At 37.4% G+C, this 16,797-nt stretch overlaps 1 protein-coding gene across 2 annotated transcripts in view; it reads right to left on the reverse strand.

The window, feature by feature from the left end:
- Window positions 1–16,797, reverse strand: part of LOC106868024 (uncharacterized) — a 325,886-nt gene that overhangs the window by 20,929 nt on the left and 288,160 nt on the right. Inside the window, exons 24-29 of one of the 2 annotated variants that reach the window (XM_089349632.1) lie at window positions 14,974–15,082; window positions 13,866–13,980; window positions 12,086–12,161; window positions 10,810–10,918; window positions 9,386–9,502; window positions 971–2,578 (exon numbers count right to left, since the gene is read on the reverse strand). In XM_089349632.1, the coding sequence (XP_089205758.1) occupies window positions 971–2,578; window positions 9,386–9,502; window positions 10,810–10,918; window positions 12,086–12,161; window positions 13,866–13,980; window positions 14,974–15,082 (2,134 nt within the window). Of the gene's footprint in view, window positions 1–970; window positions 2,579–9,385; window positions 9,503–10,809; window positions 10,919–12,085; window positions 12,162–13,865; window positions 13,981–14,973; window positions 15,118–16,797 lie in introns of those variants that run through there. The other variant, XR_016241196.1, reaches the window with a different exon arrangement.

A 16,797-nucleotide genomic window follows, 5' to 3' on the forward strand; every position in this document is an offset into this window, starting at 1 on the left:
ATATATAACTAACTAAATGTATGCAAAGTGTATATAGACACACATACAAATACATTCATACATACACACAAATATATATACATACATATATATATATATATATATATACATATATATATACATAGGTTACATACATACATAGGCACCTGAATATGTGTAGGTTTGTTTAACAGCGTGTATGTAGTGGCTTCTGTTTTTGCTCAAAAGATTGTGTACATAGAAATATGTAGACACAGAAGGACATTAACACTTGCACAAATTATGTATTGATGTGTGCATTCAACACCCATGCAATTTATACACAAGTTGCATGAAGCTGGTTGATTAATGCATATATATGTATATATATATATATATATATATAAAGCTGCAGATAGATAAAAAATTAGTAGTTAAACACGCAAAAATAAATAGCTGTGTGTAATACTTTTTTTTTTTTTTGCAATATATGTAAATAAAAACACATGCTTGAAATGACATCCATTCATATGCATGTTTTAACACACACTTATATTCTCACATGTTATATATAAATATATATATATATATATATATATGTATACATATATGTATGTATACATATATATATATATGGCTGTGTGTGTGTGCGCAATTATATGCATGTGTGTGTGTTTGCTGAACAATTGTTAGATGCATACATACATGCACACACATGAATATATATATGTATATATGTACGAACTCCTCAGCATGTGTGTGTGTGTCTGTATTCCTGTCTGATTGTGTATGTGTATTGCCATTGCTCTGTGTGTATGTGAACATAGATGTGCTTATATATGTATATCTGCATGTGTGTGTTTCTATGTATTTATGCATGTATGTATGTTTTCCTGTGTGTTAGTACAGATGTGCTTGTGTAAGGTACGTATATGAATTCACACACTCACACATATGCATACATGGAGATGCACTCAGTTTAGCGAGGTTTAGTGATAAATCAAAAATGTACCTGCAATTTTACTTTTGTTTTCTGACGACATTGTTCTTTCTGATGCCTTCTTCTTGCTGCTGTTATGTTTCAAATTCTTTGAAACTGGCTTTTGAACCTTTGCAAGATTTTTCTCAGTAACTTTTCGCTTTAGCACAGAGCAAAACCTGTCAGTGTCGCTCGATGAAGGATGCCTACTAAGATCTGGTTGCAATGAGGGACAGAACGGACTGTCGTTGCTGGCCATGCTACGATCACTGGCCGAAACGGAAGGAGTATTGGCGCAAGTGGAATTTGAAGATGTTAAAGAACTTGCAGGAAAAGAAGAAGAAAATGAAGGAGGAGGTGTGGGAGTGGGGGTAGAGGATGACGAGGAAGAAGAAGAAGAGGTAATTGTATTAGAAGTAGCAGTAGACAAAGTGGCAGTAGAAGTTGGGGTGGCGGTAGGGGAAGAGGAAGAAGATGGAGAACTCAAAGAAGATGGAGACTTTGAAGAATTAGTTGCAGCATTGGAAAGTGAAGAAGGAACGGGAGGCGAATGACTGAGAGACTTGGCACTCTCATTAGTTTTGTAATCAAATGAAGCGGCTCGGATAATTGAAAATGAAGAATTAGGAGTTTTCGGTACTATTTTAGAAGAATTTGGCAAAACCGTTTTTTTTTCGCATTTATGATTGAATAAGAAGCTCTCACCACAGTTTGAAGACAAAGACATATCACGCCCAGAACGATTTGCTTTCGACACTGACGCCGTGGATTTTTTTTCTTTTTTCATTTTGTCCTTCTGCTGTGAGCTCTTGTGTGAGTGCAAACGATGGTGAACAGAGTGTGCTGGCATCAGTTCCTTACGACCTTTGTGTTTTCGTTGGAGTGCAACCTCTGTAGAATTGGCATTGGTGGCGTATTTCGAATGAAGTGCATCCTTGAATAAAGTTGTTGCTGTAGAAGCAGCAGCAGCAGATGTGGACGTGGAAGAATTGCCCGCACCGCCGCTGGTGGCGGTGGCAGCAGCTGATTTGTGGCACGTGGTAGTGTTATTTGAAACGACAGCCTGAGTAGCTAACCCAGATGAACTGGACGACCCCATCGATGTTGAGGGCATCAATGATAATGAAGATGACGATGATGATGATGATGCTGATGACGATGACAATGAGGATGAAGAGGAAGACGATGAAGATGTTGCCGTTGACAGTACTTTGAAACCTCTAGCCTTCACATCCGCATTGGATTTGTGCTGGGTTTTCACAAGGGAATCAAATTTGAACACCTGAGGGACTGCAGCAGGTGGCGTCGGTGCTGGCGGCGTTGGAGCCGTAGAACCAGAAGCAGTTGATGTAGGGGTGGTAGAAGTCGGGGGAGGAGGGGAATGAAGCTGAGATTGTTGCTTTTGTTGTTTGTGTTGCTGTTTTTTCTGTTGCTTTTGCTGTTTCCTGATCTGCGATTTCGAAGAGGACGATGTGGATTTCGCATTGGACGATGAAGATTTCGACTTTGATGCACGTTTACTGTCTGAAGAACTACCACCTGTGATTGTGTCAGAAGCTGATGACTTCCTACTGTCCACATCTTCAGTTATGGTCTTCCGCCGTCGTTTACCCATCAGCAAAATGGGGTTTTGGTCATAAGCTAAGGAAGAAGGAAACAAGAATCAATACATAAGAAACAAAAATTCACCAGTGAATGATCTTGATATCTATGCCCTACACCCACATATATATATATATATATATATATATATATATATATATATATATATATGTATATATATATATATATATATGTATATATATATATATATATATGTATATATATATATATATATATATATATGTATATATATATATATATATGTATATATATATATATATATATATGTATATATATATATATATATGTATATATATATATATATATGTATATATATATATATATATGTATATATATATATATATATATATATATATATATATATATATATATATATATATATATATATATATATATATATATATATATATATATATATATGTATATATATATATATATATATATATATGTATATATATATATATATATATATATATATATATATATATATATATATATATATTTCAAATTATGTAATAAAGATAGCTCTAGGTTAGAACCTTTATCAATACAACACATTGCATGCTATATCATTAAAAGCTCAGCAGCTGCAGTTGTTGGCTTGAGTTAAGGTCCACCTATAGATGTACTGAGTCAAACACAATTTACTTCACAGCAAGATAAAAATGAAAATGTCCAAGAAGTGACCCTGATAAAGAAAGATGCACATTGCGCATTTCACTACTTTTACAGTTTGTAATGCTTCGCATGCAAGTCATTTGCAACACGAAGTTGCCCTGGCCGGTCTGAAGTATAGAGAAACAGTGAATAAACAATTCACTGATCATGCAAAGAGGCTGCAGGGCTAAATAAAATCCAAACTATGCAATGGCAAAATGTACAGCTGTTATTCTCGTGATCACTTCTGGAGGATTTTGTTTTGTCTAACTCTGAAGTATATTATAAGGGATCTTTACACAGATGGTTATTGCAGCCTCTGACATTTCAATGATGTAAATATTCTAAGAGCGTGCCAAATAGATAAAGATTTTAATCAGGAACTACTTCTCATGCATAATTTGAATGTGTGCATGTGTGTATATATATATATATATATATATATATATATATAGTTACATACATATATACACGCACACACATACATACATATATATACACACGTGTGTGTGTGTGTGTGTGTGTGTATGTATATATCTATATGCACACACATACATGTAATGTAATGCAACCTGGTTTAATTGTTGGTTTGGTGTCTTTGCAGGTGAATGTGGTTTATTGCAGCTGTATAAGAATTGATATTAATTCAATGACAAACTGCCGAAAATTGCCAGGATAATTTTTGATGCGAGTTTTGTTCGTGCATTAGGCTAAAAATATTAACAGTATTGACAGAAGAGGAGACAAATATAAGTAGCTACTTAGAGAGATGGAAGGAGAACGAGAGGAAGGTAAAGAGATTATTTTAACTAACAAATAAGTGGTGACTGAGGTTTTTTGCTGAATAAATCAAAATTAAATATATCCGTCATCAGACATACTGTTTGTGTGTTTGTTATCACATCAGCAACCACTTGTCAGAGCTGTGGAGTCAGAACTGTGGAATCAGAGTCAGAAACAATTAAGGGGTAGCTGAAGTCAGAGTTGGAAAAATAGACCACAATCACTTAATTACATAGAGGAGTTAGAGTCAGAGGTGCCAATAGTAAAGGAGTCAGAGATTTTTGTTTTGACTCCAAAGCCCTGGATCTACCTATCCCTGTTACCTCTTCTGTAAATACTGTTAATATTTTTAACTTAATCCACCAACAACACTCATTAACCTGTTATTACTGGATTTGTTATTGAAACAATATCAACTCTGCCCCTGCAGTAATAAACCACATTCAACTGTAAAGACACGACATCAATCACACACACATATATATAACTCAGAAGCTATATACATGTATACAGGCACACACACATCTTCATTTCTGTGTGTGTGTGTGTGTGTGTGTGTACATGAGAGTGTGCTGAAAGTTTCTGGCTTTGGGTAAAAGAAAATACAGGAGAATCAGTTAATTATGATTTTATTCAATATATTCCCCTCTCAATTTCACAGACTTATTGCAGTGATCCTTCAGTTTTTCTAAGCCCTGTAAAAGAACTCAGACGATGGGACCTCCAACCAGGCCTTTTGTAATACCCTTAATGCCAGAAACTCTTCAGTAATCCGTATATATGTGAGTGTGCATGGTCTCATCAATAAGTATCCAGACTCTTGCTATAGTAATGAAACTAAAGCATGGAGAGTGAAGCTGCTTGGCATGAATTGACCAAGAACTCTGCTGTGCATGTGCACTAAGTTTTAACATTCTAGCTCGCTTTCACTGTTTACAGCAATGCTTGGAAGGAACATGTGTAGCATGTGATCATCACACTGACCATGATAAAGACGAGAAGAGAATCTTAATCAAATTTTGCCAAAAGCTTAGCGATATCTGCTCAGAGGCCTATGCAGAATTTTCATACAGTTTTCATCGTTCTTGACACAATCAAGGAGATCTTGTGCAACTGAAACCCAAGTGTCTTTTTTGTCTGCTGAAAGCAGTTTTGACGCAAACTTAGTAGACATGTATCTCATACCCAAATCTTCAGTGATAACAGATTGAACTATAACTAATCTGCACATCCTCTGGTAACTCACAGATAGTGATTCAACGACTACCCTCACAGCTGCACACACATCTGCGATGTTTTACTCAAGCATTCATCAACATTGACATTTTTTTTGTTCATCTTGGAAATGTCTGAACCACTTGTACACTTGTGTGCGGCTCATGCACTCCTTTCCATACACTTTCTGCAACTTTGTCATGGTCAATGCGACGATCACATGCTACACACTTTCCTTCTAAGCACTGCTGTAAACAGTGGAAGTGAGGTAGAATGTTGAAACTTATTGTGCATGCACAGCAGAGTTCAATGTCAATTTGTGCCAGGCAGCTTCGCTGTGTGCTTTAGCCTTGTTACTATGGCAACAGTCTGGATACTAATTGATCAAACCTTATCTATCGCTATATATATATATATATATATATATATATGATGATGATGATGATGATGATATATATATATAGGCATATATGTGCATATGCATATATAAATATGCACATGTATGTATATAAGATATTATGCAGGCATGTGTGTAGATACAGATGTATGCATAAAATAAAGAATACTGTGAACAAAAACATGAAAACAAGAAAAAAGGAAAAATAATGGAAATGAAACCAGACAATAAGCAAAGAAGATCAATGCCATAACTTGGTGCTCTAAAGAAAAGGATGATGGGTTTGCTAGGTCTATAGACTTTGGCATCAGAGTTTCAGAGTATTTGTCAGAATATACACACATGTATGGACATATAAAAGTATACACCAAATTATTTCAATTTCAGTACCACTGCATAACCCCGTGGGCTGACTAAAGCCTTCTGAGTGGAATTCATAGGTGGAAACTGAAAGAAGCCCACCATATGTAATGTGTGAGGGGTGTGTGTGTGTGTATATATATATATATATATATATATATATATTCTTTTCTTCATTTCAGTCATCTGACTGCAGCCATGCTGGAGCACTGCCTTTAGTTGAACAAATCAACCCCAGAACTTATCCTTTGTAAGCCTAGTACTTATTCTATCGGTCTCTTTTGCCAAACTGCTAAGTTATGGGGATGTAATCACACCAACATCTAATGTCAAGCAATGGTGGGAGGACAAACAGAGAGACAAACATCAAATCCACTCACAAGGCTTTGGTTAACCCGAGGCTATAGTAGAAGACACTTGCCCAAGGTGCCAAGCAGTGGGACTGAACCCAGAACCATGTGGGTGGTAAGCTAGCTACTTACCACACAGCCACTGTGTGTGTGTCATTGTGTTTGTGTTTTCCCCCAACCATTGTAAGACAATTGGCATTGGTGTTTATATCCCTGTAACTTAGCGGTTTGGCAAAAGGGAATGATAGAGTAAGTGCCAGGCTGAAAAAAGAAACCATAGTTACTGGAGTCGATTCATTCAGCTAAAACTTCTTCAAGGCAGTGCCCCAGCATGGCCAGAAGCTAACAACTGAAACCAGTCATTGGTAAGGGATATAAAAGCGTACGCTAAATAATCACATATAACAGCGTGTGCATGTGTGTGTGTGTGAGTGTCTGTGTGTGTGTGTGAGTATCTGTGTGTGTGAGTATCTGTGTGTGTGAGTGTGTGTTTCTGTCTGTCTGTGTGTGTGTGTGTGTGTGTATGTGTGTCTGTGTTTGTCTGTGTGTGTCTGTCTGTGACCAGGAACCTGTACAAACTCTAAACCAGTTCCAGAGAAAAGTTTCACTCTAGCAAAGCCATCATTCATTTATTCTTCACTACCAAATTACCACTCTGATCCATTTTGCTTATATTCTTGTGATTCCTTCACATAATTTCCAATATTTTCCACCGATTTTCATATTTTTGTTCCTATTCCTTTATTTCATTAATCTTCTCCCCTTTAACCAAGTTCTGCACATACATTAAGAAACCTCTTGTAGCAAATAACCTTAGCTTTCTCCTTTCCTGGTAAGAAGCTAACCCAGGTTGTTGGTGGTGTTGTTGCTGTTGACGATGATGATGATGATGATGACAATGACGATGATGTTGGTGGTGGTGGTGGTGGTGGCGACGGCAGTGGTGGTGATGAAAATGAGCTGAAGGAGGAGAATCACAATGATGACGATGAGGAGGATGATAGTTGTGGTGACGATGACGATGAAGACAGCACTTGACAATGCTTCACGATGTGATACACAAGATAATTTGATAACGATGCGATATCCATAGGGTACAGGATGTTTCTGGTTGTTACAGTGACATCAGTTCGTTTAAAAACAACAGTATACCCATGATTAAACATTAATTATTTTCATTCAATCAATCTCTTTAATATTCGAACTACATAGGAATAGAATGACATTTTTGTTTTTACTCTTTTAATTTATGCAAGTTTAAATCCGACATTTGAATTAGCCAAATAAACCTGCGCTGGTGCCGCATGATACTGCACCCATGCTGCACAATAATGCACCCCGCCATATGATAATGCACCATGCCCATGCAGCACAATAATGCACCTGCGTCTGTGCTGCACAAGAATGCATCCGCGCTCATGCTGCATGATAATGCACCCGCGCAGCATGATAATGTACTCGCACCACATAATACACTTGTGCCACATATAATGCACTAGCACCACATAATGCACTCGTGTTGGTGCCACATAATGCACTTGTGTTAGTGCCACATAATGCACTCGTGTTGGTGCCACATAATGCACTCATGTTGGTGCCACATAATGCACTTGTGTTGCTAGTGCTAAGTAAAATGCACCCAGTACATTTTGTGGTTGGCATTATGAAGGGCATCTTGAAGCTACAGGCTAATGAATGATTAATTCAAAAGAAAGTGAATATGCATTACATATGACATTTGGTTGACTAATGGTTAAATAAAATTCAAATGATTATTGTTTAATCATCAAACAATCTCTAGTCTTTAAATTAAGTGATGTCACTATAAATTTGCACACATATGATAATGACGAGGTGGATGATGACGACAATGATTTTAAAATGCAACAGAGAGACGTGTCAGATGTGTGAACTAGAATTTGACTGAGATGGCTGAAGAAATGTGGATCACGGGGTACGGACGAAGACGTGGTGTGGTGAATATTCTCATAGGATAACAAACAAACTTCTTTGGCTGAAGCTCACCCAGAGAAGGAAATAAGTATTTGCTGCTCTGTATGATGATGATGATTGGAGATCAATATTGCAGGAATGACATTGATTGGGAAATGAAAAACTGTATAAATGACAACAGAGAGTTAAATGTTTTACATATTTACGAATAAATAGATGGCTAACGAGATTAATGAATAATGAATAATGACAATCGAAATGACATGTAAGAGATCAATAATGGTGATTGCAGGTTCATGATGATGACAATGTTGGTGATGAACAATGACAAAGATAAACGGCAACAGTAACAACAGCAATAAACATGGAAATAACAGCATAAACAACAACAAAAATACAAATAACAAAAATAGTGATTTTTTTTTTTATAGGACAGCAAAGATAACAATGATGTTTGTGATGATGATCATGATGATGATGAAAAAGAGGAGGATCACAAACGGTGATGAAGGCATGGATGAGGTGACGTTGACATAACGAGGGCGTGACCTCGAGTCATGGAAAACATTTCATTGTACCCACAAATTGCTAATGCAAATGAATCAATGGCAGTAACAACAACAACAACATTTACTACTACTACAGGAACAGATATATATATATATATATATACATATATGGAAAGACAACAACTTCGACAACAAAAACGATATCAACAGCAACAACTTCCATGACAACAAATCGTTGTTGTGGACCAACCCAGAATACATGTTTATACATACCCAGATCAACCATATGGTGCTACATACACACACACACACATATATATGGATGGATGGATGGACATAGAGTAGTTGTTTTGACCAAACATAATTAGACCATGCATTATTTCAGCATAAATCATTATATATATATGTGTGTGTGTGTGATGTATATGTAGAGAGAGAAACTAAGTTTTTAACAAGTTTGCTGAATATCATATATACACACATATTAAATAAATTTACATAGAAAGCTACTTATCTGTCAACATGTGAGTGAGTGTGTGTGTAGTGATACATAGATTAGATTTTAGGCCAAAGATATATATAAAAAGGAAAAGCAACTTACATGCAATGGGGAAGTCTTGGGGTAACATCCTTATATGGTCAATTGGTATGCGGCCAGTATCCCCATCATCGAATTCAACACTCACAGATGACTTATCTGCATGAGGGTTTGGACTTGCTATAAAACAAAATTAAATAGAAGTTTAACGAGACACAGTTTTAATTATAAACAGATTATAGAAGTGACTCCATCTAAGAATATCTGAAGAAGGAATTGTATTCCGAAATATCATCGGACTATGGATAACTAAATTAAAACAGATATATAGCCCATTTTTTGTATTATAGTGCATTGTTTTATCATTCAAAACTTTTTATTCTTTATATGTAACATATTTGTTTGAAAATTTATTTGTTTCTAATTAGTCAGTACATGAAAGAAGTAATGGGTACAGTCCAAAACTGGATGGAGCAAGATGCCTGAAACAAGGAGTGAGGAAAACCACCCAGTACATGAAATGGTTGATGTTAGGAAAGGCATGCAGCCACAGAAACCATGCCAAAGCTGACACTGGAGCTCATAGTGGCCTTGCAGCTCACTGGATCCTGTCAAACTGTCCAATGCATATCAGCATGGTAAACAGATATTCAAAGTTGTTGCTGTTGATGATGGTGGTGTTAAAGGTGATGGTGGTAAAAGTGTTGCAGATTAATATTGTCACAATCCGATGCCAGGACCACCTGACTGGCTCCCATGCCAGTGGCACATACAAAACACCATCTGAAAGTGGCCAATGCTAGTAACCCCTGACTGGCTCCCGTACTGGTGGTACATAAAAAAGCACCCATTACACTCTCCGAGTGGTTGGCGTTATGAAGGGCATCCAGCTGTAGAAACACTGCCAGATCAGATTGTTAGCCTGGTGCAGCCACTGGCTCTCAAGACCTCAATCAAACCGTCCAACCTATGCCAGCATAGAACACGGACATTAAACAATGATGAGAGAAAAGATAGCCAAGTTGCAAGATTTACTGAATATCCCGACTGAAAGATCGGCAGTTCAAATTTAGGCAAAATCAGAGTGTTATATTCTAGGCCAAGGTATTTTAACTATCAATATCTACATCTACCATGCTGTATGTGGGTAGCACACAGTAGTGTGGGTGACAGACGTAGTTGAAAAGTGATACAAGGGTATCAATACTCAGTTCAATTCCTCCCTGCACTAAATTAGTGAACTCTTTAGAGGAATGTTGATATCTCAGGAACAATAATCACTACCAGTGCTTTTTATGTGGCACCATCACCAACAGGGTCACCAAGTACCTTGCAAGACATCCAGCTGTAGAATCCATGCATAATGAGACAGTGGAGCTTGGAGCACAACTCTGGTCTGGCAGCTCATATCGAACCATCCAACCTTTGGAAAATGGAAATTAAATGGTGATGATAATGATATGAGGAAAAAAAGGAAAACAACTTACATTTAGATATAGTGCCTGGGTACAAACAACTATATTGTTGACTCCAGTAGGCACACATTCGGGTACCTTCGGGTAAATATTTGGGTGAGCCTGGTGTAACATCCAGGACCTAATAAAAACAAATAATAATAATCATTAAAAAAAGGAAAGGTAAAAGTGATTGAAAGTGATATAATATATTCATTTCCAATGCAGACACAAAACTGGAAATAAAGGTGGGAGTGGAGAAAACAGTCAATTGTATCGATCCCAGTACATGACTGGTACTTTATTTTACTGACCCGGAAAGGATGTAGGGCAAAGTTAATCGCGGCAGGATTTGAACTCAGAGACTAAAGAGCTGGAAGAAATACCACATGACATTTTACCCAATACTCCAACGATGCTGCCAATAATAGACTACAGCAGGACTCTGGGAGCTACATGAAGAAGCTTGTTGGAGGCATGTAACAAGTACCCACAATACTCGGAGTGGTTGGCATTAGGAAGGGCATCCAGCTGTAGACACCTTGCCAGATTGAGATTGGAGCCTGGTGCAGCCTCCTAGCTCGCCAGTCGCCAGTCAAACCGTCCAACCTATGCCAGCATGGAAAGTGGACGTTAAACGATGATGATGATGAAAATGTTAAATGTCACGAGTTGGCAGAATCATTAGCATGCTGGCATTTTGTCAAGCTTTACGTTCTGGGTTCAAATTCCACCGTGGTCAACTTTGCCTTTCATCCTTTCAGGGTTGATATGAATACCAGTTGTACACTGGGATCAATGTAATCGACTTACTGGCCTTGTGCTAAAATTTGAAACCGATTCGAGGAACAACTGAAGACACAGCACTGGTATATCTAAGGTCATGGGTTTGATTCTGGGCAATGTGTTGTGTCCCTGAGCAAGACCCTTTATATCATGTTGCTCCAGTCCACTCAACTAGCAAAAATGAAATGTACCTGTAATTCAAAGGGCCGGCTTTGTTACATTCTGTATCATACTGAATCTCACTAAGACCTACGTTAAAGGTACATGTGTCTGTGGAATACTCAGCCACTTGCACATTGATTTCACGAACAGGCTGTTCCAGTGATCGAAGCAATTGGGACATTTGTTATCATAACCAAACAGAGTGCCAGTGACCTTAGCAGTACGGCAAAAATAGACTGATAAAATATGGACAAAGCTTGAAATAAGTATTAGAGTCAATTTCTTGAAATACACTTTTAGAGGAAGTGCCCCAGCATGGCCACAATCTTACAGAGTGAAACAAGAATAATAATATACTTACAGCATCTTTAAGTATTTCTTCCTGAGAATAGATATGTGGCCTGTTTCCTCGTTCGTTGTCAATCACCACACCATATCTAACAAAGTAAATACACAAATATATAATTACATGTATTATTATAATAATAGTTAATTACAAGTATACTTTTATTAGTTCCTATTTAATAAATTTAATGTTTCTATTAGTTACTGGTAAGTTTACATTATAGCTTGTAAGGCTAATATATATTAAGAGTATGTAGTGTTTTTATGATTAATTTCTGAATTATGAAATAATGTGTTTCACTCATAATTATTATATTATTCGTTAAATTCAATTGTGTTTTGTTTTGGAGAGAATTGAATATAAAGCTTTCACTTTTTTATATAATAGAAACTATGGAAGACTGGTGGGATTATTATTTGTATGGATTTAGAGATTGATTGCTATTTAGTTATTGTATGTTTACTATTAAAACCGATACAGATGTACATAGATTTATGTGCTTCTTGTTGAAGTTTAATTTTAAAGTTAGTGTTTGATTCTTCCTCTATTTAGATTGAATACTGTTGTACATAGGGTAAATGTATTTGAAAGTTGTTTGTGTGTTTTTTTCCCAAATAGCACTTTTTTTTAGTGTTGTTGACACTGTTGGATTGAATGGTACTGCCTGGGTGTCAAAACCATAGTGATATCTGTGGGGTAGCTGATGATGGAGACATGTTGGATTGTTGGTACGGCTGTTTTAGTATATGTGGAATAGAGCTATAACACATCCTTTTGATATACAACTTTGTAGATATGTTCATACACACACAGACATAATAATGTCAAAATGCCCATGAACATTACTGGGACTCAGATGAGTGAGTCAAGGTTATATTTATGTAACTTTTATAGTCCTGAAGGAGATAGTTATCAACAAGGGAGATAATAATTTCTTCATAAAATTTGGTGGGATTAAAACTTTGAATTTCTAATTAGCTAATAAATCTTCAATTAATCTCATTGATTACCAGAGAACAACAGATAATTAAGAGAACGTATTCATTGGGACGATACAAACATCTAGCCTTTAATAGCAGGTAACATTAGTTGCATGAGCTCTGCATATAAAACCAACACTGACAAAGACTGTCCTCATAGCACTCCAGTTGAGTGCAACAGCAACAGAAATTCAGTTACCAATTCTCCATGCTTTCAATTTCGTTGCTATTATGCTAAACAGTCGTATATCCAAATTTGGCCAAATTCATTTTGTTGCAATAGCTGGTTCTTTTGGTCAAACTATCGCACCTCCAGCTGCTTCAAATGCCAAGATATCAAAAATTGTCAAAGTGTAATACAATAACCCTAACCCTATGGAATGGTGAAACCATTTTTCCAACCACTTTACAGAGTATACTGGGTGCTTTTCTATGTGGCACCAGTAAGGGCGCTTTTTATGTGCTGCTGCTAATGTGATTGTATATTTTTAGAATGACATGATAAGATAGGTATGAAAGTCCAGATCTGACTGGTTTAAACAACACAGATTGAATTTTTACGCCAGATATGGCCAGTTTAAAAACGTTAAAGGGTTATTGTTAGCTTATATTAAATTTCACAGACTCCTAATATATTAATGGAGTTTTATTCTTCTACTTTATTTTTGCACAGAATATTAATGGTGTAAAAGAAGTGACACCTCAGTTGGTAACAGTAATGTAATTAAGTAATTTTTCAGTGACTGGAACTGAGATGTCAGTGAAAGATTAATAAACAAACAAGTAAAAGTTATAAAAATCTCAATTGTACATACACATCAGGAGGTCTGATAGCTTTTACTTCTCCTTCATAAAACAGTCCATCTCTGAACAAGAGGACACGTAAGCCATCCTTCAAGTCTTCTTTCTCGATAGTACAGCATCGTGGTTCTGTAAAACAGTAGAAATGCATATTTATTTTATTTCATTTTGTACAGAAACAAACCAAATAAGCTTGTACATATACACTATCACTACATTAAACATCTATGTTCCTGGCATGGGTTGGGCAGTTAGACAGGATACAACAGGTCTGAAGACTGCTTCGTGCTCCAGGGTTTACTTTGGCCTGGTTTCTAGAGCTTGATGTCTTTTCTAATCATCACCATCATCATCATCGTCGTTTAACGTCCGCTTTCCATGCTAGCATGGGTTGGACGATTTGACTGAGGACTGGTGGACCAGGAGGTGACACCAGGCTCCAATCTGATTTGCCAGTTTCTACAGCTGGATGCCCTTCCTAACGCCAACAACACAGAGTGTAGTGGGTGCTTTTACGTGCCACCGGCACGAGGGCCAGTCAGGCGGCACTGGCAACGGACCACGCTTGAAATGGTGTATTTTACATGCCACCTGCACAGGAGCCATGCCAACCACTTTACAGCACATACACACACACACACACACACATACAATTTACATGAAATGCGCGCGCGAGAGAGAGAGAGAGAGAGAGAGAGAGAGAGAGAAAGAGAGAGAGAGAGAGAGAGAGAGAGAGAGAAGAGAGATGAGGAGAGAGAGAGAGAGAGAGAAAGAGAGAGAGAGAGAGAGAGAGAGAGAAAGAGAGAGAGAGAGAGAGAGAGAGAGAAAGAGATAGGGAGGCATCAGGCTCCAATTGTCTGTTTTGGCACGGATTCTATGGCTGGTTGCCCTGCCTAGGTACTTTTTACATGTTATCAGCCACCTGACATTAATTCAAGGAGCAGCTCATTCATTCATCTGTATCAGTGTGTGTGTGTGTTTGCATGTGTACAAATGTATGTACATACAAATATGGACAAATATTTGGCTGTTTGGCATGTTTAAAGATAAAACCAGTTATTTTTGGACATGTATCCTATTTAACACTGTGCATCAATATACCAAATATTTAATCAAACATACCAGGGGTCGCTGTTCTTTCTCTGAGAGCACTAAGAGGTATGTTGTCTCCATCACTACTACTGAAATCGCTAGCCTCTCCTTCATTTTCACTCGACTCTTGTCGGAAAGATGGCAAACGTAGTTTAGAGTTTCAAAAGCTGAGAACTGAAAAACAAATAAAATGTAATTAATTAATTAATTAATTAACTAACTAGAACATCACAACTTCCTTTATTAGATTTCTAAGAAATATTTCTTCAATAATTTTTCAAGAATAATTTTTAGTATTGTTTTAAAAGTAAATGATTCCAGTCTGTATTCAAAGAATCATGCACTCCACATTTTCAAAGAACTTTTTCTGCATTCTTTTATTTCACCTTCTTAAAACAATAGTAACCATTTCCTAATCTCTGTGAGGTAAGAACATCACCTGAAGTGATAAAATGAAGGCAAAGTTGATTTTGGTGGGATTTGATCTCAGAAAATTAAGGGCTGGAACAGATACCATAAAGTATTTTGTCCAATGCTGTAACATTGCTGCCAGCTCCACTACTCTACTACTACTACTAATGATAATTATAATCATCATCATTTAACGTCCGTTGTCCATGCTGGCATGAGTTGGATGGTTTGACCAGGGCTGGTAAGCTGAAAGGCTGCACTACTATATGCACAAGGCCCAAAATTTTGTGAGGTGTGGCTAATTGATTACAACAACCCCAATGTTCAACTGGTCCTTATTTTATTGACCCTGAAAGGATGTAAGGCAAAGTCAACCTCCACAGAATTTGAACTCGGAATGTAAAAAGAAAGACTAATGTTGCTAAGCATTGCTTCCAGCATGCTAACAATTCTGCCAGCTCGCCGTCTTAATAATAATAATTATAATAATAATAATAATAATCCTTTCTACTAAAGGCACAAGACCTGAAATTTGTGGGGAGGGGACAAGTTGATTACATTGGCCCCCAGAGTTTCACTGCTGCTTAATTTATCAACCCCGAAGGAGGAACAGCAAAGTCAAACTCGGTGAAATTTGAACTCAGAACATAGCGTTTCACCCAGCGTGCTAATGATTCTGCCATCTTGCCACCATAATAATAATGATAATAATAATAGGCTCAAATTTAGCCACAAGGGCAGCAGTTTTGGGGGAGGGGATGGGTCGACTACATCGATCCCAGGAATAATAATAATAATAATAATAATAATCATCACCCTTTCTACCCAGGGTTTCACTGGTGCTTAATTTATCGACCCCGAAAGGATAAAAGGCAGAGTCGACCTCAGCAGAATTTGAACTCGGAACATAACGATGGGCGAAATACCACTAAGCATTTCATCCAGCATGCTAACAATTCTGCCAGCTCACCACATTAATGATAATAATAATTCTTAATGCAACCTATAAAGTCTACACCAGATATACCAGGATATCAGTGGAGGCGCAATGGTCCAGTGATTAGGGCAGCGGACTCGCGGCCATAGGATCGTGGTTTCGATTCCCAGACCGGGCGTTGTGAGTGTTTATTGAACGAAAACACCTAAAAGCTCCACGAGGCTCTGGCAAGGGATGGTGGCGAACCCTGCTGTACTCTTCCACCACAACTTTCTCTCACTCTTACTTCCTGTTTCTGTTGTACCTGTAATTCAAAGGGTCAGCCTTGTCACACTGTGTCACGCTGAATATCCCCGAGAACTATGTTAAGGGTACACGTATCTGTGGTGTGCTCAGCCACTTGCACGTTAACTTCACGAGCAGGCTCTTCCGTTGATCGGATCAACTGGAACCCCCGACGTCGTAAGCGACGGAGTGCCAACAACCAGGATATCTGTAAATATTCA

Source organism: Octopus bimaculoides, chromosome 3 (assembly GCF_046866305.1).
Source record: "Octopus bimaculoides isolate indiv1 chromosome 3, ASM4686630v1, whole genome shotgun sequence".
NCBI classification, from domain to species: domain Eukaryota; kingdom Metazoa; phylum Mollusca; class Cephalopoda; order Octopoda; family Octopodidae; genus Octopus; species Octopus bimaculoides.